Source organism: Cenococcum geophilum (assembly GCF_001692895.1).
Source record: "Cenococcum geophilum 1.58 unplaced genomic scaffold K441scaffold_8, whole genome shotgun sequence".
Taxonomy (NCBI): Eukaryota; Fungi; Ascomycota; class Dothideomycetes; order Gloniales; family Gloniaceae; genus Cenococcum; species Cenococcum geophilum.
The window spans coordinates 3534739-3559980 of NW_027137566.1; the positions used below are offsets into that span (position 1 = coordinate 3534739).

General features: G+C 40.1%; 5 protein-coding genes across 5 annotated transcripts; 2 read left to right on the forward strand and 3 right to left on the reverse strand.

The window, feature by feature from the left end:
* Positions 1-12469: 12469 nt before the first annotated feature.
* On the forward strand, positions 12470-15105 carry K441DRAFT_605087 (general substrate transporter). Its single transcript, XM_067645360.1, has 8 exons — positions 12470-12821; positions 12870-12920; positions 12973-13289; positions 13373-13565; positions 13614-13671; positions 13725-13935; positions 14027-14406; positions 14520-15105. Exons 1-8 carry the CDS (start codon positions 12772-12774, stop codon positions 14874-14876), a joined length of 1617 nt encoding a protein of 538 aa, XP_067507703.1. The 5' UTR covers positions 12470-12771; the 3' UTR covers positions 14877-15105.
* A 534-nt stretch (positions 15106-15639) lies between these two features.
* K441DRAFT_345913 (uncharacterized protein) lies at positions 15640-17978 on the forward strand. Its single transcript, XM_067641296.1, has one exon. The coding sequence runs from the start codon at positions 15930-15932 to the stop codon at positions 17751-17753; it is 1824 nt and encodes a 607-aa protein (XP_067507704.1). The 5' UTR covers positions 15640-15929; the 3' UTR covers positions 17754-17978.
* Positions 17979-18203: 225 nt separating this feature from the next.
* On the reverse strand, positions 18204-19505 carry K441DRAFT_674824 (uncharacterized protein; the record flags this gene model as incomplete). The annotated part of the gene is made up of 1 exon (XM_067650797.1): positions 18204-19505. The coding sequence occupies one exon, from the start codon at positions 19503-19505 to the stop codon at positions 18204-18206; it is 1302 nt and encodes a 433-aa protein (XP_067507705.1).
* A 2593-nt stretch (positions 19506-22098) lies between these two features.
* On the reverse strand, positions 22099-23087 carry K441DRAFT_655180 (uncharacterized protein). The gene is made up of 3 exons (XM_067647805.1): positions 22885-23087; positions 22695-22829; positions 22099-22646 (listed from the first exon to the last, which is right to left on the reverse strand). Exons 1-3 carry the CDS (start codon positions 23009-23011, stop codon positions 22216-22218), a joined length of 693 nt encoding a protein of 230 aa, XP_067507706.1. The 5' UTR covers positions 23012-23087; the 3' UTR covers positions 22099-22215.
* A 190-nt stretch (positions 23088-23277) lies between these two features.
* K441DRAFT_345999 (uncharacterized protein) lies at positions 23278-25003 on the reverse strand. Its single transcript, XM_067641297.1, has 2 exons — positions 24615-25003; positions 23278-24542 (listed from the first exon to the last, which is right to left on the reverse strand). Exons 1-2 carry the CDS (start codon positions 24943-24945, stop codon positions 23512-23514), a joined length of 1362 nt encoding a protein of 453 aa, XP_067507707.1. The 5' UTR covers positions 24946-25003; the 3' UTR covers positions 23278-23511.
* Between the last annotated feature and the right edge of the window lie 239 nt (positions 25004-25242).

The following is a 25242-nucleotide window of genomic DNA, read 5'->3' on the forward strand; positions in this document are numbered from 1 at the left end:
ATTAAAATTTTTAAGAAATTATAAAGCACCTATAAAAACACTACCCGTTTATTATATATGGGGATTATAGTAGTACACTGCCTTTATATAAATTGTTACTAAAGCCTAAAATAAAGGTATCCCTAAAGTATAAAGCTAATTCCTAATAATAGGGCATTTTAGAGGTACCTGAGAAGTACTATATAAAGCTATTCTATAAAAATAAGGAAAGAACTAGATAATAACTTAAATACTAATAGTAGTAATAGGAGCCTCCTCTTCCATCTTAACGTTATTATTAATAGTATTATTAGTACTTCCATTCCTAGAAGCATTAGCACTTTTACTAATATTCTTCTTAGTATAACGGGAACTAGAAGGACTAGCATAGGCAGAAGACCGGCAAGGAGAACGTTTATCTTAACTTTTATCGCTATCCTTAGTATCCCTAGGCTCTAAATTAGTATCTAAGTAGGGATCCGAAAGCCGTTAGCTAAGAAAATTAGTATAGTTCCTAAATATATTACTAGAGAAACTTACCTAGCTAGAAAGGCCCGCGTAAAAGTACGGATATTATTATTTATAAGGGTAAGCTGCTTATATATACGCTCTTAGATACTATATATCTAAGATTATTACGTCTCTATAGTAGTAGAAACCCTTATTAAATTAAAAAGCCTATAAGTAAGGGTAGATACCTTCTATCGCTATCTATCGCTATTTAGATAAAGGTGGAAATCCTAGATAGCGCGCTAGAGCTTATAAGTCTTATGCGTATAGATAGCGGGGATCTAATATAATTAGTGAAATTTAGAATAGAACAGAATAAAAAAATACTAGAATATAGGTTTTTCTCCTACTACGGCAATAGGAATACTTAGATTTATTTTTACTAGAATAAGGTATCTTATAGGCGTAGGACGGGTCTAGTATAAGCGCGTAAATGCAATAACGGTAGCACTTTAAAGAGATTACTGTAGGAGTAATAGAGGTGGTCTAGGGTGGCACTAAAATAATACTACCGTCGGTTTAGGGACGCGTAGTATAACTATAAGATATTGTAAAAGAATATTATGGGAAGTTAGTATTATTAATAGAGATAAAATAGGGATTTTATTACTTATAGACGTATTATAAGAAGAGAATAGAGCAGTTATAAAAGGATAGCTAGAGATATAAAAGCTAAAAGCTAAGATATAGTAAAAACAGTCTACTAAAAGATAAGATAAGTGGTGTTGTTAATAAAAAGATGTGTAAAAGACGATAGCTTATAAACTAGAAGAAATTAAAATAAAGACGTTATTATTAGAACCTATTTTAGGTAAATAGGGATAGTAGCTTGTAGACACGTTATATAGGACAACCTCTAGGTCAACTTATAACAAACTCTTATAATAAGAAAGGTAAATCCTATCTAATTATTATTATTATTATTATTTTAGTTCTATTATAAAGGCATTATAAAGAGCTATAGTGGAAGAAGAGTAGAGGAACTAAAGATAAAGTAAGGTTCTACGCTAGTAAAGAACTAGCTATAAGCCGCATTATAGAGTACCTTTCTAATAAGAATCTTCCCTAGTGGTTTTAGCTAGAACTCTATAAAAGCTTAGTAAAGACGAAGTCTTAAAGGACCAAGACCCTTAAAGGGGAGGTAATTATAATAGAATTCCCTAGAAGGTACATATTAGATAAGATAGTAAAAGGTTTTATTTATATCCTATTTATATTCTATTTACGTCCTAGGAGATACGGTTAAATAAATAAGGGGCGAAGGGTTTTACTAGCGTTTTAAAAGGATTATATAGGGAGCTTGTTCTCCTCTAAAGAAGAACTAGTAATTAGTCTCTAAATAGAAGAGGTTAGAAAGCATTTATCCTTTATATATAAAGATTATTCTACCTTAACTTATCTTCTACTTACCTATAACTCTTATTTTATACTATTAATTAAATAATTATACGTTCCGGTTAAACTAGCCTCTTACAATAACAATAATAAAAAGGTAAAAATCCTTATAAAAAGGTTCTTCCCCTAACCAGCTTTAGTAGACCTTAGTAATATTATAGGTAAAATACTAGTAACTCGCCTATAGGTTAACGGCGATATAATAATAGAGGAAATAGCCAGAACTATTAGCCGCCTTTTAAATAATATAGCATTAGGATTAGATATGATTTTAAATAAGTCCTTAAAGACCTATAGACTACTTATAGTACCCTAGCTTATAGATATAGCTAAAGCATACTTTACTATAGGCTACTACCCGCGACTTAGAAGATCTATAACAACAGTTATCCTATTAAAAAAAGGTAAAGTAGATTACTTAATCCTAGGAAGCTACTACCCTATTACCTTAAAAAACACCCTTAGTAAGATCTTAAAAAGGGTAATAGCGGACTATATAGCAGATATGGCTAAGGAATACGCCCTACTACTACAAAGCTAAATAGGGGTAAGAAAGAACCGCTTAATACTATTAGTACTTACGCTATTTACTACTACTATTAAATCTATATAGGCGATGCGAAGGGACTTTATAGTATTAATACTTAGCCTAAATATTAGTAGTGCCTATAATAACGTACTATATAAGCGTCTCCTATATATTCTTAGGGCAAAGGGCTTTCTAAAATAGATTGTATAATTTATTTAAGGGTTTATAGGCTAAAAAGAAATATTACTAGTCTTTAGTAGATACTAGAGCTCCTCTATTATAGTTGCAATAGAAATACTATAAGGATTACCCCTCTCGCCTATACTCTTCCTTTTCTTTATAAGTAACCTACTTAATTTCTTTAAAAAAAAAAAGGGGGCAACCTAGGGGATAGGCTTTATTAACGATATAAACCTAATTATATATAGGCTAACAGCCGTAGAGAATTGCAAAACACTAGAGAAAGCCTATAATACCTATATAGAATAGGCAAGATAATATAAAGTCTAATTCTTACTAGAGAAATACTAGCTAATTTATTTTATAAGAAAACGTAACTAATTTATAGATCTCTAGTATATAATTCATATTTAAGGCTTTAGGGGTTAACTAGTTTAGGGCCTAAGGGTACTAAGAGTATAGATAGATAGTAAGCTTTAGTAGAGCGTATATACGGCGTAAGCGGCCTATAAAGGCTAAGTATAGTATATTGCATTATCTAGGATTATTTATTCTATATAGGGTCTATACTTTTAGAGGTTACGCCTACTATATATAGTAGTTATCTAGCTAACCATAATATATAGGTCCAGTATTTAGGCTATTAAAGAAACTAAAAAAGGCCCCCCTAAATCGCTCGTTAAACTACTCTAAAAGGTCTAAATAGCCTACCTTTAGAGTATAATAGGCGGGTATAAGCGAACGGCTATAGTGCTGCTTAAGAAGGAAGCTAATATTCCCCCCCTATAACTATATATTAAAGCCACTATAATATAAAGGGCGTAAAATAAACGTAACTCTAATATTATAAAGTATATTAAAACACGCCTAAATAAACTATAGAGGGACCTTAGGGTGCCCTATAGGAGAATAAACCAATAACCTTAAAGTAGGGAAGATATATTAGAGAAATAAGTAAAGAAAGTAAAAGAATAATAGTACCGCTTTAGGGCCTAGGCCTATATAAAGAAAAATAGAAGACGTATAAAAGGCCAGTAAAGATAATAGTAAGGAAGAAAAAAGAGCTAGAGTAGAGTATAAAAAAACTTTAGGAAACTATCTACTATAATATAATATTAGTTAGACTAACAATAGAGAGGCGTATATAAGTTAAAGGTATAGAGGCTAACTTAGGTAAGAGGAACCTAAGCCGTAGCATAGTTAACGCTATAGGGGGTAAATACTTAAGGGCTCTAAGAGGGCCTAATAAAGGTAGAAAATATAATGGTAATACTTTTAAGAATAGGAATAATAGGACTAAAAGACTAGCTCTACTAGGTAGGTATTTTAGTAGGTAGCCCGAGATATAAATATGGCTAGCTAAAATAGATACTAAAATAGATAATACTATTATGCCCCTTACACACTAATTAAGAAGTAATGCTTTTAGTAGCTAGTATAGAGAACTATAATATGCTGCTCTTAATATAAAAAGGTCTTAAGGCAGTTACCTAGTAGCTTATTAGTTAAAATATACTAAACCAGTTCTAAATTATAAGGGAAATAATAATAAAAGGTAAAGGGGCGAGTAATAGGCGCCCCCTAATAACTCTATAGTGGTAAAGTAAAGTTTATAATACTAGCGCGTCCGTAAGCTTATTACGGCAGCAGTGGTTCCTAAGGAGGTTAAAAAGTAAGGTAGTAGAGCACTATAGGTAACTCGTAGGCGTCTTGCAGGCGCTAAGTAGGTAAGTCCTAAAAGGTAGGGAGATAGATTATAGGGTTTTCTTAAATAGAGTTTTCTCCCTATATATAAATAAGGAGTAGTCCGCGTAGGCCTAATAGGGATCTAAATTAGACATTAAGCAATGAATAATTATTAATAATATAATATTTAGGATTATCAACTTAATATACGGTCTATATTTTTACTATTTATGTCTATTATATATAGTAATTATCTAACTATTAAAGAAACCAAAAATAGCTTCCCTAAATTACTCCTTAAGCTACTCTAAAAGGTCTAAGTAGTTTACCTTTAGAAAATAACTATTAGGTATAAGTAAACGGCTATAGTACTACTTAAGAAGAAAGTAAATATATCTCCTATAGCTATATATTAAAGCGGCCGTTATATAAAGAGTACTAAAGAAGCGTAACTATAGTACTATAAAGTATATTAAGATATACTTAGGTAGGATATAAAATGTTAGCGACTTAGTTAATCGAGATATAAGCACGGTAAGAGGGACGCGCAAGCCTATATAATTGGATTGTCTATAAACGAAAATCTAAAGCTAGGGAAAGGAAAGGAGAAGAAGAGTAGCGCCGCTTAATGTTTTATAAGATCTTTTCGTCACGTGACCGCAATATACAGTAATCTGTAGCAACTTGCTAGTGTAAAAATCTACTAAGTTCTGCCAACCAAGTTCTGCCATTTTCTGCCAGTGCTATAACATTACCCCCCCTTTAGTAAAGCATGCCCTTAGGCTTTATATATCTATATTACTCCTATAGGGCATTCTTATCTTTATATTCTTCTGGTAGCCTATTATCTTCGCTATACTAGTACTCTATTTACTCGTCTAGGTACTTTAAAGGTCTTAGTTTATTAGGGTAACGGCTATAGAATTCTTAAAGCTTATAGGGACTGCCAATAAAGTTCTATATAGGGTACTAGGTAGGGTCTAGGTTATAGCCTTTCCAACTAATATAGTACTTTAGCGTTTTTCTTACTAGTTTATAGGCTAGTACTTCTTTAATCTTCTATTTATTATCGCCACTAACTTAAATTAGTAGGGGAGGTTTATTCTTTTATTTAGATAATAGGTCGTTTATAGCTTTCTATAGCTTATCTGGCAAGAAAACAGGGTAAACCTTAATTAAATCCGGGAGCTTTACTTTATATAAGTTACCTATCTTTTTAAGGACCTCATATAGTCCCGCTATTTAATAGTCTAGCTTATAGCTTGGCCGTTCCGTCTTCTAGTTCTTTATTATAGCCTAGATCATATTACCTATAATAAAATTAGGTTTACGCCTATACTTATTTACCTACTATACTATTAATTTTTAGGCCTTTTCTAGATTTATACGGGCTACTGTTTAGGCTTCCTTTAAGCGCTTAGCGTACTGCTAGGCTTCCTTATAAAACAGTTTCTCGCGTATAGTCTATAGTCCTTCTAGTCTATCCTAGTTAAAGCTTATTTAGGGTAAATACCCCATTTCTAGTTAAATAGGTGCAAATCCCGTAGAGTTATAGGGTAGGGTTGCCTGGGCGTAGTTTATTAGGAGTAGTAGTTTACCCTAGTTATCCTAGAAGTAGTTAATAAAAGGCTAAAGTCTCTAATCTAAATATTAATTTATAATCTCCGTCTAGCCGTTTATCTAGGGGTAGTATACTATAAAGAGCTTTAGCCTAATATCTAGGATCTAGGTAAACTTATTTTAAAAGGCTAATATAAATTACGGGCTATAATCGGATACTATAGTATCTGGTGGTCCGTAAATGCGGTAAATATAGTAGATATATAGTTAGGCCACCTCCTTAGCATTAATATTTTTATAATAGGGAATTAAGAACGGGTGCTTACTAAAACGGTTAACTAGAATTATAACCATATTATATCCGTCGCGGTCTATAGGTAGCTTATAAAAGTCTATAGAGATATACTATTAGGGGCGGTCGGGTATTAAGAGAGGTTTTAATAGTCCTGGGGTCTTATCTTGTGGAATTATAAACCTATAGCAGTTATTGCAATTCTATACGTAACGGTTAATATCTATAACTATTTCGGGCTAGTAGTAATAGTTACTAATAATCTTACAGGTTACATTTTTTTCTAGGGTAGGCTGTAGAGACCTAGGTATATGCTTCGGTAATAAGCCGGGTTTATAAATTCTGTTCCTTTACTACTACTAGCCATTCCCAGTGCTTAAGTAGTCTATTTTTAAGGGACTATAGGCTAGTAATATCCTTTACCTTTTCGCGGTATTCCTGTAAAGAAGGGTCTATACAGTTTGCTTATAGTAGTTTATTAATAAGGTTGAATTCCGTAGAGTTAATAGGACATATCTTAGCGCTTAGAGATTTAGTACTTAGTTCTTCCTATATCTAAGGGTTAAGGTGCTCTAGTTATAGTAGCGTCTAGGTCTATAATAAGATCTTCGCGGCTATCTAGTTATTTAGGTCCTATTTATGTCTTATAAGAGCGTCTATACGGTTAATAGCGCCTAGCTTATATATAATTAGGAAGTTAAACTAAAATAGAACGTCTACCTAGCGCGCTTGCTAGGCTATAAGGGCCTTAGTTATTATAAAGTATTCTAGGGCCTTATAATCCGAAACTACCTAAATAGGCTTAGGGGTCCCTTTTAGCTATACTTGTCAGTGCTAAAAGCTAGAGATAATAGCCAATATTTCTTTATTGTGGATTAGGTAGTTTAGCTTAGCATCTATTATAGTCTTTAAGTAATAAGTAATGGGGTGCTATTCTCCGTCCGTCTGCTTCTAGGAATAAACGCTAGTAATAATACTATCTAAGGCATCCGTTTCTAGCATTAAGGGCCGTTTTAGGTTAAAGTGGGTAAGTAAGGGAGTGGAGACTAGTCGTTTCTTAAGCTTATTAAAAGCCTGCTTATATACGGTGTTAAAGTAAAAGGGCCAGTCCTTTATAGTAAGGCGGCTAAGGGGCTAAGTAATCTTGCTATAGTTCTTAATAAAGCGTTAGTAGAAGTTATAGAAGCCTAAGAATAACTATATCCCTTTTAAGGTCTATAGTGGTTCCTACTAATTAATTACGGCTACCTTTTCCGGGTTAGCCTTAATTCCGTCCGTACTAATAATAAACCCTAGGTACTTTATACGCTTCATACTAAATTCTAACTTCTTAATATTGGCCTAGAGGCTAGCTTTATAAAGTTATTATAGGACCTTATAGACGTGCTCCTTATATTCTAACTCGTTCTTAGAGTAAATTATAATATTATCTAGGTAGGCCGTATAGAAGTTATTAAGGTAGTTAAAGAGTATATCGTTTATATATCGTTAGTACGTAGCTGGTCCGTTAGTTAGTCTAAAAGGAAGTACTTTATATTTATATAATCTATATTAAGTCTAAAATATAGTAAAATCTATAGATTTAGGGTTTATTTTAATTTAGTAGAAAGCTTAACGGATATTAAGCTTTATAAATACCTTAGCTCTATTTATTTGGGCCAGTATCTTATTAAGTAGGGATAGCGGATAACGGTCTTTGCGGGTTATATTATTAAGCTTATAGTAGTTAATGCAGAAATAAAGTCCTTTATTTAGCTTTTTTATAAAGAAAATAGGGGAGGTAAAAGGGGCCTAGCTAGGCTTAATAAACCCCTTTACTAAGTTATTAACAAGGTACTACTTAATAGCCTATAACTTGGCAATAGATTATTTATAGAGGGGGGTATAGCTAAGGGCGTTTTCTTTATCTGACTTAATCTTAATCTTATAGTTATACGGTTAGTGCGGTAGAAGTATATTAAATACTACCTTAGAGAATACGTCCTTAAACTTTTAGTATTAATAGGGTAGTTTTTATTCTACTAGCTCCTTATCTATAAGCTCGCTTTCCTATCCGCTAAGCTCGCTTTCCTTTTCCTTAAGTATTTAGTTAATTTTATATAAGCTAGTCGTAAAAGTAATAGTATTAGGCTAGACTAAGTTCTAGTAGAATCCTACGGCGCTAATATAGCAGATATTAATAGTAGGAGGTCCGTAGGTTTCCTTATAACTATTTACTAGACCGTATTTTATGGTCTAGGGTTTATAATCTTTTTTAGCTCCTATTCCATCTTTCGTAAGTTATCCCTCTGGTTTATTAGTTTAGTATAACGTCTAACATTCCTTACTATTCTTTGTAGCTATATAGGGCCTAAGCTCTCTATAGGGGGCTTTTTTAGGTTATTACTAACTTCCTAGGTCTTTAATACGGGTAGTATAATATAGGTAGTTTAGGGGCGGCGTAGTATATAGATCTATTACGGATTAAGCTATATATCTTTCTTAAAGGCCTAGTCCCTACGTATAGCATTAGCCTAGCAAATAGTATTAATCTAGGGCCGTATAAGATTTTCTATTATAATGCTAATTTCTTTTATAAAGGAAGGAGTTAGGGGTAGGGTTTTATACTAGATAAGCTGTTTACTCTATATATTTAGCTATAAGCCTAAATAGGCTAGCCATTTTCTTTTTAAGATTATATTATAGCTTCCTAGGTCCGTAATAAGGAAGAGGATATTATACTGCCTTTATCTATTAATATAAAGGTAAATCCGTAATATAGTTATAATAAGTAGTCCTACCTATCTGTTATACCTATAAATAGGAATTAGCTTAGGCAGTTCTTCTAAAGGCGTATTTAAAAGGTTAGCTAGTTTTATAGCGCACTTTATATTAATTAAGGTAAAGGTATTTACTCCTAAGTTAGCTAAAGTAGAGGTTAAAACTTAATATCTATTATGGAATAAAGTATAAGGGATAGTACAGCTTCTTTTACTAACTAGCCGACCTAGATTAATATATAATATATTAATTCCTTTTAACCCTAGAGAGGAGTCTTCCCCTAAAGTTTCTCTTTTTCCAACTCTATACTATCCTCCTAAATTAATAGGACCTTATTTGTTTTTACCTTTATTAGGCAGTTTCTTATAGGGTAGCTAAGTTAACCGTATAAAAAGTAAGCTTTTTAATTACTAAGGGCCTATATATAGGGGTCGCTATATATAGGCCGGGTATACACTAGACCTATAGTAGGGGTAGCTACGCGGCTAGCTGCTAGGTTAACTATAGGCTAAGCGGCCGGTGCTATAGGGGTTGCTAATTATGCCAGGGTACTATAGGCCGTTCTCGTAGTACTTATGGCCTAGTTTATAAGGTTTTTAGTTTTTAGCCAATTAGCGCGTGCCTTAATTTAACAGAGGCCTTAGTTAATAGCTAGGTAATAGTCTATAAGTTCTTTTAACGTTTATACCGTAGTATAAGCTAGTAATACGGCCTACTATAGGTCTAGGGTAAGCTTATTAAAAAGGTCTAGTAGTAGGTCTTCTTGGGGGATCTAGGCCTATTTAGCCAGGTATAAAAAGCGGGTCTAAAAGGCTAAAAAGGTCTCCACTGTTTTTATATTTAGGCTTTTATAGCTAAGGCGGGCGTTTTATACTTTAAAAGGGTCTTTATAAATAGAAGACAAGTATTTAATTATTTCTTCTTTAGAGATAAAGGGGTCTACTAAATCTTTAGTGTATTACGCGCGTAAATATATCTAGGCGTCCTTGCTAGTACGGCTAAAGATATAAGCTATCTTAGCTTAGGGGGTAGGAAAGTAGTTAGTATTAACTTTAAGCTTATCCCATAATTAAAGCTTCTAGTTATTAAATATTAGGTCTATCCTATCCGTAAATAATAGGGGATTCGCGACCTTTACTAACTGCTTTAGTGCTATATAGGCCTTAGCGGATCTACTAAGGCGCTAGGATAGGGCCTAAAGGGCTATAGCAAGTCTTTAGTTATTTAATAATGACTTATTATTAGATATAGAGGTATCTCTAGCTTTAAGCAGCTCTCGTAGTTATTTAATTTTAGTATTAGCTGCCGTAAGTTCCGCCTAGGGGTTTAAAACATTAATTATTTCTTTGTCTAAAGTATTTAAGGGTCCTATAGCTGCTTTACCTACTACTATATTTCGTAGCATAGTAGTAGGGGTATTAGGTAATTCCGGGTAATTTCTTTAAGGGTTCTAGTCTATGCGTGTCTTATAGTCCTTTCCTTAGGGTTCTGTTCTTTTCTTTTTTAGGTCCTGTCCTTATAGTCCTAATAATATCCTTAGGGTCCTATTCTATATTCTTGTCCTATTTATAGTTCTATAGATATATTTAAGTTCCTTCTTAGGAAAAGAGAGTAGAAAGAGCTTTAGATAATATTAGCGACTTAGTTAATTAAAATATAAGCACGGTAAGAGGGACGCATAAGCCTATATAATTAGATTGTCTATAAATAAGAATCTAAAGCTAGGGAAAGGAAAGGAGAAGAAGAGTAGCGCCGCTTAATGTTTTATAAGATCTTTGCGTCACGTAACCGCAATATGCGGCAATCTGTAGCAACTTGCTGGTGCGAAGATCTGCCAAGTTCTGCCAACCAAGTTCTGCCATTTTCTGCCAGTGCCGTAACATAAAAGGGCCTTAGGGTCTCCTAAAGAAGGACTTTCTAGTAATCCTAGAGTAGAAAAGACGTATTAGTAAAGTAGGTAGAAAAAGTAGAAGAGAAATAGCGCTATACTAAGGCCTAAGCCTATATATAGAAATAAAGAAGATATATAAGAGCTTAATTAAGATAAGAAAGAGGAAGAGAAAGGAATTAAAGTAGAATATAAAGAAATAAACCACTATTATATAATAATAAATAGACTAATATTAGAGAGATATATGGAAAATTAATATAAGAGGATAGTAAGCTATAGTATAGTTAACGCTATAAAGGGTAAATGCCTAATAAATCTACTAAAGGCTAATAAAGGTAAATTTTTTTAATAGTAACGCTTTTAAGGATAGAGGTAATAGAACTAAAAGACTAGCTCTATAGAGTAAGAGTTTTAGTAAATAACCCTAGGTATAAGTTATTACAGCACTATATATATAGACGTATCCTTTTCTCTACTTCCTAGTCTTTAGCTTGGTATTTTAGTTACCTAGCTACTAATAAGGTTTATTAAAGAAAAGCTAAAGAGCCTTAATAGTATTACTATTAAACTTATTATTTAGTTTATTAAAATATCTATTAGGGTATTTATTAAAATATTAGTTAAGAGCTAAGAGAGGTATTAGATAAAGAGTTTTATAAATTACTAAATAAAGGTATATCTATTTTATTATTAATATCTATTTTTTTATTACCTAAATAGAGGAAGTAAATAGCTTTTAGTTAGATCTAATTATAAGGATTTTAGAGTATATATAAATAGCGCCTATTTGCTCTTAGACCCTTAGGGAGAAAGTCCTTTTAATAGAATCTAATTAGGTAAGGAGTTTATAGGAGTCTATAGGACTAAAGTAAGGTAATCTAATTGGCTTAAGTATTTATAGGAGTTTACGAGCGTGGCGCTAGCCTTTAGCGCTACACCGTGGCAGGGTTTCTTCCCGAGGGTCTGATTTATTAGATAAATTCTACTATGGAGCGTCTGATTTATAAGATACCGCTAACCGGATCCCCGCATCCTGTGATACGCATACTCCCAAGGGTATTTCCCCTATCAACCCATCCCAATTGCAGCGATCGCAGGCAGGGCTCGTTAGCTGTCAGCGGAGCTCTGTATCTTGCTGCACATCTCGCGAGGACCCTTTGACAAGCTGCCTTATATATACCTAGATAAGGAATGATAAGCATGCAGGCGATATGAAAGGCAATTCCTTCCGCAGAGACAGTTTGCTACTCCCGGACAACTCCTGGACAATACAACTCCTGGACAGTACAACTCTTGGACAGTACAACTCTTAGACAATGCAGATTGTTGGTATCGAGGTATTTTCTCTTCCCCGAGGCGGTATTTTTTTAAAGTCTCAGAGGCGTCTTACATGTCACATTTTCATGTAGAATACATTCTCTCGTTCATTTTTTTTAACTTTCATGCATGTCACAAATCGGAATTTTGGCATTTTAGACATACTTGGCCTACATGGTCCACAGGCGCTCATCAAGCTTTGATGGAGAAGTTGGAGGCGGAGACCACACGCTTGTTTTCAACCGTTCTTCCATCCCGGGCGCACGTCCCTGCTTGTCCGCCGTCTGCATCATGGTTGGAAACTTAAATGTGGGGTATCGTGGACGCCTCTTTACTTCCCCCGGCATCACCCAGGCGCTGTATTTCAGTTCCCGCATGCACTTACATCATGGGACGTTAGATGAGGCATTAATATTTTGTAGGAACCGCAGCTTGGGCTTGCGCGAGGAGAAATTCGGAGTGGACACTCCTGACCACCTTCGCCGTTTCATGATAGTGGAGGCTGGGGGGGGTATTATGGCAGGGATGGACATCTGGAGTCCTTTGCCTTAAATAAGAGCGGAGGAGCTCGATCTTTTGAGGGTCAGAGTGGTACCTCATGGTCCCCTTTGGAAAATTAGGTGTCTTCCCCCCAGCTCTACCACCCTCCACCGCAGTAATTGACTCGCAATAATGGGGAAATTTGCTCTCAAGAAACCTGCCGATGTTCCAGGCAAAGCTTGGTGGGTGCTTCACTCGATCTGGGATTTCATTCAAACTAATTGGCTCAGGCCTGCTATCTGTATTGGTCTGTTTGTAGCTTTTGGAGGTGTGCTCTTCGGGTCAGAATCCACAACCCCCCAACGACACCTTCAAACTAACACGGCTTCTAAGATATGATACTGGAACCATCTCCGGCATCCTGGCCATGCCCTACTGGCTCGAGAAATTCACCACTCCTGGCAATGATGGTAAACTTACTGCCTCTCAAAACTCGCTCATCGTTTCGATTCTGTCCGCCGGTACCTTCTTCGGGGCCCTTTCGGCTGCTCCGCTTGCAGACAGGGTGGGCCGTCGGCTTGGTCTTATGATCGCTGCCGGATGTGTCTTCAACCTTGGTGTAATTAGTCAAACAGCTGCCACATCACAGTTTTTGTTCATTTCCGGGCGGTTTTCCGCTGGTCTTGGCGTTGGTCTGATTTCTGCTATCAGTAAGTTGGTGCAAGCTCGAGTGTGCTTCGGGCCCCCGGCTAGGGGATCCGCCAGAACAAGAGTCCGCTAACTTCTATAATAGTTCCAATGTATCAGTCTGAGACTTCTCCGAAATGGATTCGAGGAACAATTGTTGGGGCCTACCAGCTTGCCATTACTATCGGCTTGTTACTTGCCGCGATTGTCAACAATTCCACGAAGGATCGCAATGATACCGGATCTTATCGAATTCCAATCGCTCTTCAGTTCTTATGGTCTCTAATTCTCGTTCTCGGGTAAATAGAACTCTAGAAACTCCGTTAGCACATCTAATTTGTAGCCAGTCTTCTGCTCCTCCCAGAGACACCTCGCTACCTTATTAAGCAAGACAACTATGACAAGGTACCTCCTTTTTCACTAAAAACCCCAGGCTGAGTTCTGACAAGACACTTCAGGCTGCAATTTCGCTCGGTAAACTTCGTCGTCTCCCGCCTAACCATCCAGCCGTCCTTGAGGAACTCAACGAAGTGCAAGCGAATCATCATTACGAAATGAGCATTGGGCATGCTTCGTATCTAGAATGCATCAGAGGTACCATGGGCAAGCGCCTACTTACCGGCTGTCTTTTGCAAGCTCTACAGCAGCTGACTGGTGTAAACTTCATATGTGCGCATTCTATCTCCCCTCATGCATAAAGCCTTTTCCGACGTATTCCGCATATCACGGATAGCCGCTAACCAGTGTCTGTAACTCACAGTCTACTATGGTACCCAGTACTTCAAGAATGCTGGATTCCAAAACCCATTCATTATTCAAGTTATTACCAATACAATCAACGTAGCATCAACCCTTCCCGGCCTCTACGCTGTTGAGAAGCTTGGTCGCCGCAACCTCCTACTCATTGGAGCTATGGGCATGTGCGTCTGCCAATTTATTGTTGCAATTACGGGGACCGCATCGGGCACCGCCGAGTTGCCCGCCCAACGCGCGGCCATCGCTTTTGTGTGCATTTACATCTTCTTCTTCGCAAGCAGCTGGGGCCCAGTCGCATGGGTTGTGACTGGTGAGCTGTTCCCGTTGAAGGTCAGGGCTAAGTGCTTGAGTATGACAACCGCAAGTAACTGGTTGTTGAACTGGGTGAGTAGACTTACCCTTCTTTTCTCCCACCCCCTTTCCCGATTCCCTCGAGCGATCCGCATATTACTCAGACCGGAACATTCGATATGTGTATTCTCTAATAAGCCTACCAGGCCATCGCTTACTGCACGCCCTACATGGTTGACCCCGCGCATGCCAACCTACAATCCAAAGTCTTTTTCGTCTGGGGCTCCTTCTGCCTCGTCTGCATTGCATTCGTTTACTTCATGATCTATGAAACTAAAGGCCTTTCTCTCGAGCAAGTCGATGAGCTCTACGGTACGGTATCCCAGGCGTGGAAGAGCAAGAATTTTAGGCCCGCACTTTCGTTTGCGGAAATGGAGCAGATGGGCGAGGGTGGTCGCCATATGAGTATTGTTGAGATGGTAGCCGTGCAAGAGAGGAAGAGGAGTATTATACAAATGGACAATCTAGAGTATGCGGGAAATGGGGGAATCGAGAAGATTTAGGAATGGATTTGAGCTTAGCTAGAAAGAGATGGGAGGATTAGATGGGAAAAATGGCAGATGTATCCGTGACACTCGTTTTGAAATCGAATAAGATAGGCTGTTTAGCGGAGAATAGTAGCTGGGCGAACTCCAGGAAACTATGTATCGATGTTTGAGAAGCTAAGACTTGCTAAGAGGCTAAGCTTCCACTTCTGCATTCGCTAATAGCATCCGTTATCAGTGTTCTGACTGTATTTATCCCTTAGCACGTTGATTCAGGTCCGTGGGTTATCGATAAGATCTAACCAATAGAATCAATAAGATCAAGGCTCTGTAACCATACGCGTACTTTTGATTCTGGCGTTCGCGCACGGGCTACTTCGTCTCCCGTCTGGCGCGAGTCACCTGCATGCCGCTCACTAGCTCTGTTTTGGCCCCCAACTTCATCCCAAACCGGGGTCATCAAATCCCCTTAAGGGGTACAAAATAATTACCTCACTACCAGACGGCCATCACGTGTAGAAAAATTAAGCAAATAGCTTACCTCCATATCGTTCTCTAGGTTCTTCTTAATAAAATTATCTTTTAAGAATCTTTACATAAATTGTAGTTATTGCCTAATTTAGGCTCTAGAATTGCTGTATCCAAACGGGAGACTAGACCACCGACAGTGAAATTGATCAAGAGTAGTAAGCGTTGTATCAAGCGACCGGGAAGGTCTGGGGGCCGAGATAACAAATAAATAGCCATGTCAGCCCCTGTCAGTTTCGGGTTACTTTTCTCGCTCGAATCCTTACTTCGATCGAAAAGGAGAATAGTGCCCATATCGTCAGACACATCTGCCTTGAGCCCGAAGCTTATTAGGATTTTTTAAAAACGCCACCAACATGGGCATTCTCACTGTGGTTGCCCACTCCACTCATATCTTAACTAGACCGCACGTCTCCAACCCCCAAAATTTTCGGCTCTTCATTTCTCTATTCCTCTTCATGTCCCCCTGAAATCATATACATGCAGCTGCCATATCCCTGACGTTCTCCATTCTTCTCATACTGGTTACCTATCGTCACTACAATGCGCCAGCATATCATCATCTTTTTCATTTCTTTGCTGTTTAAAACTGCTTATGCGCGAGATACACCCTCCGTCACAACAGATTACATTTCGGGATGGACCGCAGCAGATCCATACTGGCTGGCCAAATTTGGTATGTTTGGACTCGGTACAGGAGGAGATCTTGAGCCACAATGCGCGTGGGCTATCAACAAAACCATGCAAGTCACGCCACAATATGTCCAGATGGCGATGGCAATGTCAACGACTTTGATGACGCTTTTGCCGACGCTACTCACGATCGGAAATCTATACGCTGCCAGCTCGTCCGAGGTCTTCTCCACAAGCCTTTTCGTGGGCTTGTCGGCATCTGCATTGAGCTTCGGGCTGCCGGTGAAGACGAAGAGCGGCATACATCCCCGCCAGAAAATGAACCTCTCCAAGCTCCCCGGCCGATCCCTTAACCGCCTAAAAGAACTGGGTCAAGATCGGATTTCGAAGCAAGAGAATTCCACGTGGATAAACCGCATCCTCCTCTTCGTGGGGCTCCGCCAACCCATCAACGCCTTCGGCGCCGACGACGCCTTCCACGCTGTCCCCTACGCCGAGTTGAACGCCTGGAACAGCGGCGCGCACGATTCGGACAACGTTGAGTTCCAGCGGCTGCGCCGCGCCATCGAGGAGTTCCGCAACCGCAAGTCGCACTGGGGGATCCCGCGCAACTTGTGGTGGCTCTTCTCCTACTTCATCTTCTTCATCCACGTCGGCCTGCTCCTGACCATTTCGCTCCCAAACCTCTACTACTACATCTCGGGCTGGCCCATCTACGACTGCACGACCCAGGGCCAGACGTGGTGGGTGCTCGCCGCCAGCTGCATCAGCATGGCCTTCAAGTTCCTGTCGTGGCAGCTGGGCCACCACGAGCTCGTGCGCATCCACCTGCTGCACGGCACGACCGCCATCCGCCACGTCTCGCACATCCAAACGGTGCAGAACGTGGTGAACGGGCTCCCGCCCTTGCGGCCCCACAACCTCAACCCGTTCAAGATCGCGACGCAGTTCCTGCGCGCCTTCCTCGCCCGCCTGCAGTTCCTGTACCACAACCGCCGCGACATCCACTCGTGGTCACCCGCGCGCCGCAAGCCCTTCACCATCCTCATCCACCTGACCACCGAGGCCCGCTCGCCGTTCCCCACCATGTTCGCCGGCTTCCTCGAGGGCCTCATCCTGCTGTCGCTCACCTTCTTCTTCGGCACCTTCTGGGGCGGCAACCTGTACTACACGATGATCTACCTAGTGACGACGCTCGTGGTCGTCAGCATCGGGCGCGCGCTGGGCATCGTGTACGTGAAGTGGAGCGAGGCGACGAACGGGTTCTCGGTCATCGAGTGCGCCGAGGGGGCCGAGGTGCGCGGCGTGTTGAGGATTCTGGCGTCGCTGAACGAGGAGGTCATGGTCGAGGTCAACCAGGCGTACTACGTGCAAGGGAGGCGGATCGACCGGCACCCGGACTTCAAGAAGTGGCTGGAGGACTGCGAACGTGGCGACTATGATGTTGTGAGGGCGGCGCAGGACATGGCGAGGGAGGAGCAAGGGAAGATGGACGCGGAGGGAGGACCAGACGCGGCGACGTCACTGCTGGCGCGAGAGGGCGATGGAGAGTCCGTGCAGTTGACTGATTGGAGGTCCAGCACGCAGACTCAGCTTGGTGAGGCGGTGGAGAGGCTCGCCAGTGGCGTGGACAGTGAGGAAGAACAGGGTATGGAAGCCATGGAGCGACCGACGTATCATCGCATTTCCAGTATACAACATGCGGAAGAGCCACATTCGCCTCTGGACCGCTGATGTGATCGAACTGGAGCTATACCGACATAAATTTTCTCCACGCTGAAATGCACCACTTAATTCCTTGCTATATGCGGACAGGCCTCCAAACCTTGCATGTCTGGTCGACTTTCAAGACCGATCACGGGTGCAGAAGAAGCGGTGCGGACATCAGCCACTTGTAGAGCATGCTAGGCTACTTGTATCTACGTCGAGTACTCTCCTGAAAGCTATGCTAGAAGGAAAAGAGAAGTTCCAAGGACAAAGCAATGTCATAAATGGCAATGTATGCAAGCTAAGCTTGCAGCAGCGTTATGATTTCGATTCGCAGAAATATCATGCCGCGCCATCTAGTTGATCTAAGACACTCCTACTCAAATTCAAAGACCACCTTCTTCCCTAAATTAATCCAAGTATAACCTACAATGGAAATAGAATCCAATCTATTCAGGCTCCATATTTTAGTGTTTCTTACGCCGCTCCAGTCTCCAGCTGCCGTGTGATAACCATTCCAAGCTCTTCAGCCATCTTTTTGCCGTTTTCCGCGCCGAGTATGAGATTAGTCACCTCCAACCCGTTAGCGGAATACCATACATATAGCTCCTCCGCCTTATACCACCCCGTGATGAAATTAGTGCTGAAATCGACAAAATTTAAGCGTGGCAACGACTGCAATGCCCTAAGAATATGGGTGTAAGAGCCTTCTTCCATTGTTGAGTCTTTCATTGTTGATTTATGAAGATGGAACCTTTCCAGGGTACTGGCATGATTGGTGAGCAAGCTAATGAGATGGCTTGGGGAAAAGATGATTCTGGAGAACCTGAGAACACGAATTTTTGGAAATAGTTGGAACCGAGAGATACGGCTGATAAACTGGGCACTGTCATGCGGGGCGGTGAGACGGAAAACCTCCAGGTCGGGACATAGACTTAAGAGACGTGTGATCCACATCAGTTTCCCTGGATCATCCTTCCAGCTTGCCGCAGTGAGGTGCAATTCTTTAAGCTGGCTGAAAGCAGGCTTGAGGAGTCCAATGTGGGCTTCTGAGAGGGTCTGCCTTGGGGTGAACGAGCGGCTTCTGCCATTCGGAGTCACTGGCAACCTGGACGGCAGAGCAACAGGAGGCCTAATATAGAGTCCTCGGAGCTTGACCCCACTTGTCGCGATGGCGGATAGCACTGTAGCAAAGACGTGGGCGTTCATTTTATCAACCGTTCCAGTAGTCCACCAATGCCGCATCTGCCGCAGGTCAGGAGCCGATGGTGGATATATTCCAGTCATCTTGCGAATCTGTTTGACGCCCCAAACGCGTGAGACATCAGAATTGCCGTAAACCTTAATGACCTTGAGATTCGGAAGATTTCGCATAGCCTCTACAAGCATACTGACATCGATGCTCCGTTTTCGAAGTCTGTTTTGGTCGTGAGAAAGTCTATTGTATGCTCGCCTTCCACTCCTTTTGATCGCACCTCTCTCTTCATTCCATGCAATAAATTCGTCTTTGCTGAGCGCGGAGATAGAAACGGTGTGGATTCGCAGCTCTCGGATACAAGGACCAAACTTCTTATGCTTTGAAAAATAAATCAGATGTTGGAGACTGTTGCGAGTAATCATAAACTCCATTTGCTGGAAGGAGCTTGTTGCCCATGCATGATAGGATTTGTTTCTGATGATGGTACAAGTAAGTCGAAAGCGGCTGACATCTTTGGTGGCAAGAAATTGACAAATATTGTCTATTAACTCCTCTGGAATATCCGTCAAATGAGAGACCATGATGGGGATTGAGTTGGGGAACGGGGGTGGAAAGTCTAAACGAGGCTGCGGACACCTTTTGAAGATGTAATTCTGCGCTTCTTTTCTTCCAACAAGTCGAGAGCATACAAGCACGTTGAAGAGGTTGATTCTTGAAAGGCTATGTAGAAAAGTCAAGGGGTGGCAGAAGTGAAGGTGCTGCTCGATGTTGACTCGAGCGTCCGAGCCAATAGCCTACTTGCGGCCCAAAGAGGACATATTAACGGAGCCACACATGAGGATGCCTAATGAAAGCAACATTAAAACGTCACAACAGACACGTGCGAGAATAAGCGAGCCGCCCACACATACACCTGTTTTGCAAAAATGCTTCTATAACCACCAAAAATAAGTCTTGTTTTATAAAACTAGTAGATAGAATTATAAAATAGATACTGCTTTATAATTCTAAATACGTAGCAGCTTAGTAGATAAAATAATAATAGAGCTTTTAGCGGTAGTTAGTATTTAAAGGCTGAACAAGCTTATATTCATTTCAGTCTTGGCAAACAAAAATATGACTTTAAATATTAACGTGCCTCACCCCCAAGCGAGACACCCCCCCAAGCGAGACACTCTTAGCTTAACTTACAACTCTAATAACTTTACTAATATTATTATTAAATGAAGTACAAAATATATTTATATAAGCTATTATATTAGTAAAATAATATTTAGATTAAAAAATTAAAAAATTATATTCTCCCTACCCTAATAAAATTAATTTAAAATGGCTGTATATCTTATATTACATTTTATTTATTTTTAAACTTAAGGTTATATATTAATTTTTTTTATATTTTTTATATTTTTAATATATTATAATAGTTTATTAATTTTATATATAATTGCAAAGTATATAAAAATAATTAGTATTATATATATAAATATATTTTTAAAAAAAATTTAACAAATCTTTTTTATATTAATGTTTTTATATTACTTTAATATGTTATTTTTAACGCTTTTTATATTTTTATAATATATATATTAAGTAAAAATAACTAATAAAAATTAATTTTATAAAAATTACTAACTTCTAATATAATAAATATAATATTTTTTTCTTTTTTATATATTAAAAATTTAAGCTAAGTAATATATAAGTAATTATACATAAATAGTATTAAGTATATTTTCATAATATGACCTATATATATATTTAATAGTATATAATTAAAAAACTTAAAAATATTATATAAAATATTATAAAAATATATAATTTTTCTTATTTTCTTAATTTTTCTTTGAGTTTTCTTTAAAAAATTAATTTTTATACTTATAATAGTAATATAATAATAATAATATTTATAATATTTATTAGTTTTACATATTATAATTATTTAAAAATACTCTTTTTATTAATATTTATTATATTACTATATTACTATACCATTATATAATTACTTAAATTTTTATCTATTAATATATATTATTTATATATGTTATTATACTATTATACTATTATACTAATTTTAATAACTTAATATAATATTATATAATAACTATATAATATAAAATAATAATAAATAATAATAAATATAGTAATAATATATAAGTCTATTTTAATAATTTACTAATCTACTAAATTTTTATTAAAATTTTATATTAATAATAGTATTATGGATTAGTTTTATATATATAAGTGATTTATTATAGATATGTAGATATATATAAAATATAAAAAATATAAAAAGTGAATTTTTAAATAGTAAATAGCTTATTTATTACTATTTTTAATAAAAAGTTAACTAAATTAATAAAAAATAAATATATATAAAAAATAAATNTTTTTTTTTATAAAAATAATTTCTATATATTAAATAATTATATTAATAGTTTTTTTTTATTAAATTATTTATTAGGGGGGTATTAGTTAAGGATAAACAGTGTCTCGCTTGGGGGGGTGTCTCGCTTGGGGGTGAGGCACGTTATACTCAGCCCACCGCTCTACCACCTAAAATTTTACAACCACATTATCTACTAAGCTGCTACGTATCTAGAATTATCAAACGGTATCTGTTTTATCGTTTTATCTACCAGTTTTATAAAATAAGATTTGTTTTTAGTGGTTGTAGAAGGGTTTTTGTAGAGCGCAAAAGGTGTAAGTTAGTAAGCGAAGCGGTAACTTACAGCTGAAACCCCAGCAAAGCCTCGCAACTTTCCCTCTAATATCACCACTCACAATGTCCTTATACTTCTGCATGCAGTAACGACCCGGCGAGGGAGAGGTGGAGATGCCGTATAAAGTAGCTCACCGATGTTTTGGAAAGGGTCCCTAGCAACAGAATGCCAACATGTAGGCCGCCGAGCTCCAACCCAATGCCAAGAAAATATTTCATATGTGATGAAATGACCTAGTGATGAAGTGTAGGGGCTTGCATAATGACTTCTTTTCCCTAAATAGCGCGCTCTGTGGGTGTAGCACTTCAACATACCCGATTAATTTTCTCCGAACCCGTTGAAATATCGGCCATCGATCAATCAGCTGATATGTGAACTGTATAAAGGTCCAGCATTGGACACAGGGCATGTGCCGCTTCGCAGAAACATGGTTAGAATAAGGAATTGTAAAATCGTGATTGAAGTGGACATTTCAGAGGGGCATTATTTCATATCCTTTCACTACGCTGGCTCATCCTTAATTGCTAGCAACCCCTGTTTCCCCAGTCAAGCTTCCACACGCAACCCTCTAAAACCCCGGTGCCTCTGCTAATCTTACACAACTCATTCCATCGTCCCCGTAGAACCAAGCATCATAGCCGTCATGGTAGGCAAAGTTTGTGGTCCGTAACGTAGGCTTCTCCTTGGGGCTCTCCTCTGTTATGTCAACCCCTTCACCTGTCTCCTCCATCGTAGCTTTCTCCAGAAACCACTCTGACCACTGAATTTCGAATTGAAAAACCGCATCCCGACGCCATAGGGTACGCATACCACGCCCCAGACGCAACGAGCGCCCCACCTCGTAAGCCAGTTCGTCACGTAGCTCGCGCGTCAGCTCCACGGCAGATCGCTCTCCTTTAGCCAAGGTCCAGCGCTCGCGGAGAAGCTTAACGAGGCGCTCGTAGGCAACCTGCCGCTCCGGGCCCACGGGCGGGAGTTTAGGATCGAAGAGAGCAGGCACTACTTTCAATTAGTGTAGGCACGGAAGGATTGGGCAGGTCTCGCCACTTTTAGAGAGAAGATCGGCTTCCTCAGCGCCTTGCTTTGGCGGACCTGGAGAATCGGCCATCTCGCTCTTATTCGAAGGAGTCTCGTTCGGCGGTTGCGCTGGTGAGTATAATGGGGCGTTGAACATATCCATGTCTAAAAGAGATTGTGTTAGTATCTGGGTTGAACCATGGTTCGTAGAACACAATACCCGATTCCCCCGACTCCTCCTCCGTCATGCCCCTGAGAAATTTTTCGCGCCCCGCCCGACCGTCACAGTTGCTGGAGTCTATGGTGGCATCATCTGGCGTTAGGCTTTGGAAGCCGAGTTCTGCCATGTTGGAATGAGTGCTATTGAGTCCACGTAGCCCCTGCATGGAGTGATGAGATTCTGGCAGATCTTTGCGGTTTTGTTGAGAGGATGGAGAAGGCGCGAGCAGGAATTGAGCTAATTTAAAGTTAAAAGTGGAAAGAGGTCAGGCAGCAGTCACACAAACGACGCTGTTACTCTTCGCTGACAAGACTTCACGATGTTTTCCATTCCTTCCCTTTGGCACCACCTAAGTAGGTAAATCACACAGTGCAATCACACAAACCATACTTTGCACGTTTTGCACGTTTTGCACATTGCGCACATTTTGCACATTTTGCAGCTTCTGACGTGTCCAATGCAATCATACATACCCAATCACCTCTTCCAATACTCCTTTACGAGATATTACAAAATCTTACAGATCCAGTCAGTGCCACAGCACTGATCATCAGCTCACATTTGCATCTGTGAATACAGACTCCAAAGGGTCTTTAGAAAACCTTCAACTGCTCGTTAACGCCAGAATCACCCTTTGGGTTCAAGCTCTTCGTGATCATAGTCTGCCTGGCGCTTCTGACGCTGTTTCTCTTTGACCTCCATTTGTTTGAGCTGGCGGTTCCACTCATTCATCTTTTCCTTCTGCGCAGCCACCTCTGCTTTCCTCTCGGCCTCTCTGTGCTTCGGCTCTAGCGCATCTCTGGCCTGCCGTTCCTTCTCCCTCAGTAGTCCTGCATCCACCTCAGCAGCCCAACTCTCCATCCTCGCTCTAACATCCTTTTCGACACTTTCGCTTTCAGCGAGCTCCGCCTCTGCTTCCTCGTCCTCGTCATTGTCATCATCATCATCCAATCCATCCTCTTGGCGCGTCTTCCAGCCCAACTCTCCGGCTTGAGGTCCCCTAGCCGCCAACATCTCCCTCAGCCCATCCTCTCTCAACTTCCTGCTCTCCCCTTCCCACTGCTCAGCCCACTCCACAAACCTGACAGCCCAAGCAGCCTCGTACCCATAAAGGGGAATTCTAGTCTCCTCAATCCTCCTCCTCCTAATCTTCTCCCTAGCATCCTTCTCATACCGACCCATCATCCTTTTATACGCCGCAGCATCAACCACATTACCATCAATGCCGACGATGCCACGCTTGCCAGCGAGAGCATAGTCCTCGAGCCTCTGCTCAGCCTCCCTCGCATCAAAGAGGTTCTTCTCAAACGAAGCAACGGCATCAGGGACCAGATCCGGCGCATTGAACGTCCCCGCAGCCGGCGAGCCAAACGTCGCATTGACCTCCAGCAGAACACCGCGCGCGATGCGCAGGGCGCGGACGGACGGCTCTTCCCTCGCTGGCGGCGCCCACACCCTCCTACCCTTGTCTCTGGCGCCGCCTGCTGCGGCAACGGACGGCGACCGCGACGGCTGGCCGCTCGCGCTCACGCTCGCGCTGCGCAAGGTACTGAAAGCGCTTCTGACGCTGGGGCTGCGCAGGTTGCCCTTTAGGCTCGCAGATGAGCAAATCGGTCCATCGGGTCGAGGGCTCCGCGGTGTGCTGCCGCTCCAGTTGCCTACACCGCCACGACCGGTCGGATGGTTAGCGGACCGAACTAAGTTTCCAGTTGGGGTTTGTGGCTGCATACCATGCAAGCGTGAGGGGTCTGAAGATTGGGGCGTGAGCGTCAGTGTGCTGTTGCTCGGCTCGAACCAGCGCCCGAGGAGCATGGTGCGGACTTTCTCGTATGCGGCAAACTTCTCGTAGTTGTCTTCGCTAACGATGAAGGTTGGGAACGGCTGCTTCCCCTTGTCGAATCGTACGGTGGGGCTATGGTTGGGGAGGACGAGGCTCGGTTTCTGCTCGGGGGATGCTCTGGGAGTTAGAGTCTGCAGCGTCTCGTCCGAGTCGGCCGATGCGGTGGATGCTCGATTGGTGCTAAGTAAGGAGTCTACATTCCTAATGTGAACATTTCTCATACTATAAAGTGAATTGGGAAGGGGTTGGAGTCGATGCTTTTTCTGACCTTGTGAAACAGATCTGGTTGACTGGAAGCCTGGACAGCAATCTGAAAGGTGCTGTTCGAGGGTTGGTCTACGAAAGCAAGAGCTCGATATCCCGCATTCATAAGTGCGACTGCTTGGGTTCGAAGGTGGAGGGACACAGAAGAGATTCCTAGTTGGTGTTAATTCCTGATCTTCATACTCACCATCATACTCAAGATCTGGATACTCTTTGGTATACTCATCCAACACATCGGCTTGGGTTGAGTAGTC

Bases quoted from the DNA above. Each gene is read 5' to 3' on its own strand.
- K441DRAFT_345999 (XM_067641297.1), bottom strand. From the start codon at position 24,945: ATGAGAAATGTTCACATTAGGAATGTAGACTCCTTACTTAGCACCAAT. The intron at 24,543-24,614 runs GTATGCAGCCAC...GTGGCGGTGTAG, and splicing joins AGACCCCTCACGCTTGCATG to GCAACTGGAGCGGCAGCACA.
- K441DRAFT_605087 (XM_067645360.1), top strand. From the start codon at position 12,772: ATGGGGAAATTTGCTCTCAAGAAACCTGCCGATGTTCCAGGCAAAGCT. The intron at 13,290-13,372 runs GTAAGTTGGTGC...CTTCTATAATAG, and splicing joins TGGTCTGATTTCTGCTATCA to TTCCAATGTATCAGTCTGAG. The intron at 13,672-13,724 runs GTACCTCCTTTT...AAGACACTTCAG, and splicing joins AGCAAGACAACTATGACAAG to GCTGCAATTTCGCTCGGTAA.
- K441DRAFT_655180 (XM_067647805.1), bottom strand. From the start codon at position 23,011: ATGGCAGAACTCGGCTTCCAAAGCCTAACGCCAGATGATGCCACCATA. The intron at 22,830-22,884 runs GTATTGTGTTCT...AATCTCTTTTAG, and splicing joins GGAGGAGTCGGGGGAATCGG to ACATGGATATGTTCAACGCC. The intron at 22,647-22,694 runs GTGGCGAGACCT...AATTGAAAGTAG, and splicing joins AGCCGATCTTCTCTCTAAAA to TGCCTGCTCTCTTCGATCCT.
- K441DRAFT_345913 (XM_067641296.1), top strand. From the start codon at position 15,930: ATGCGCCAGCATATCATCATCTTTTTCATTTCTTTGCTGTTTAAAACT.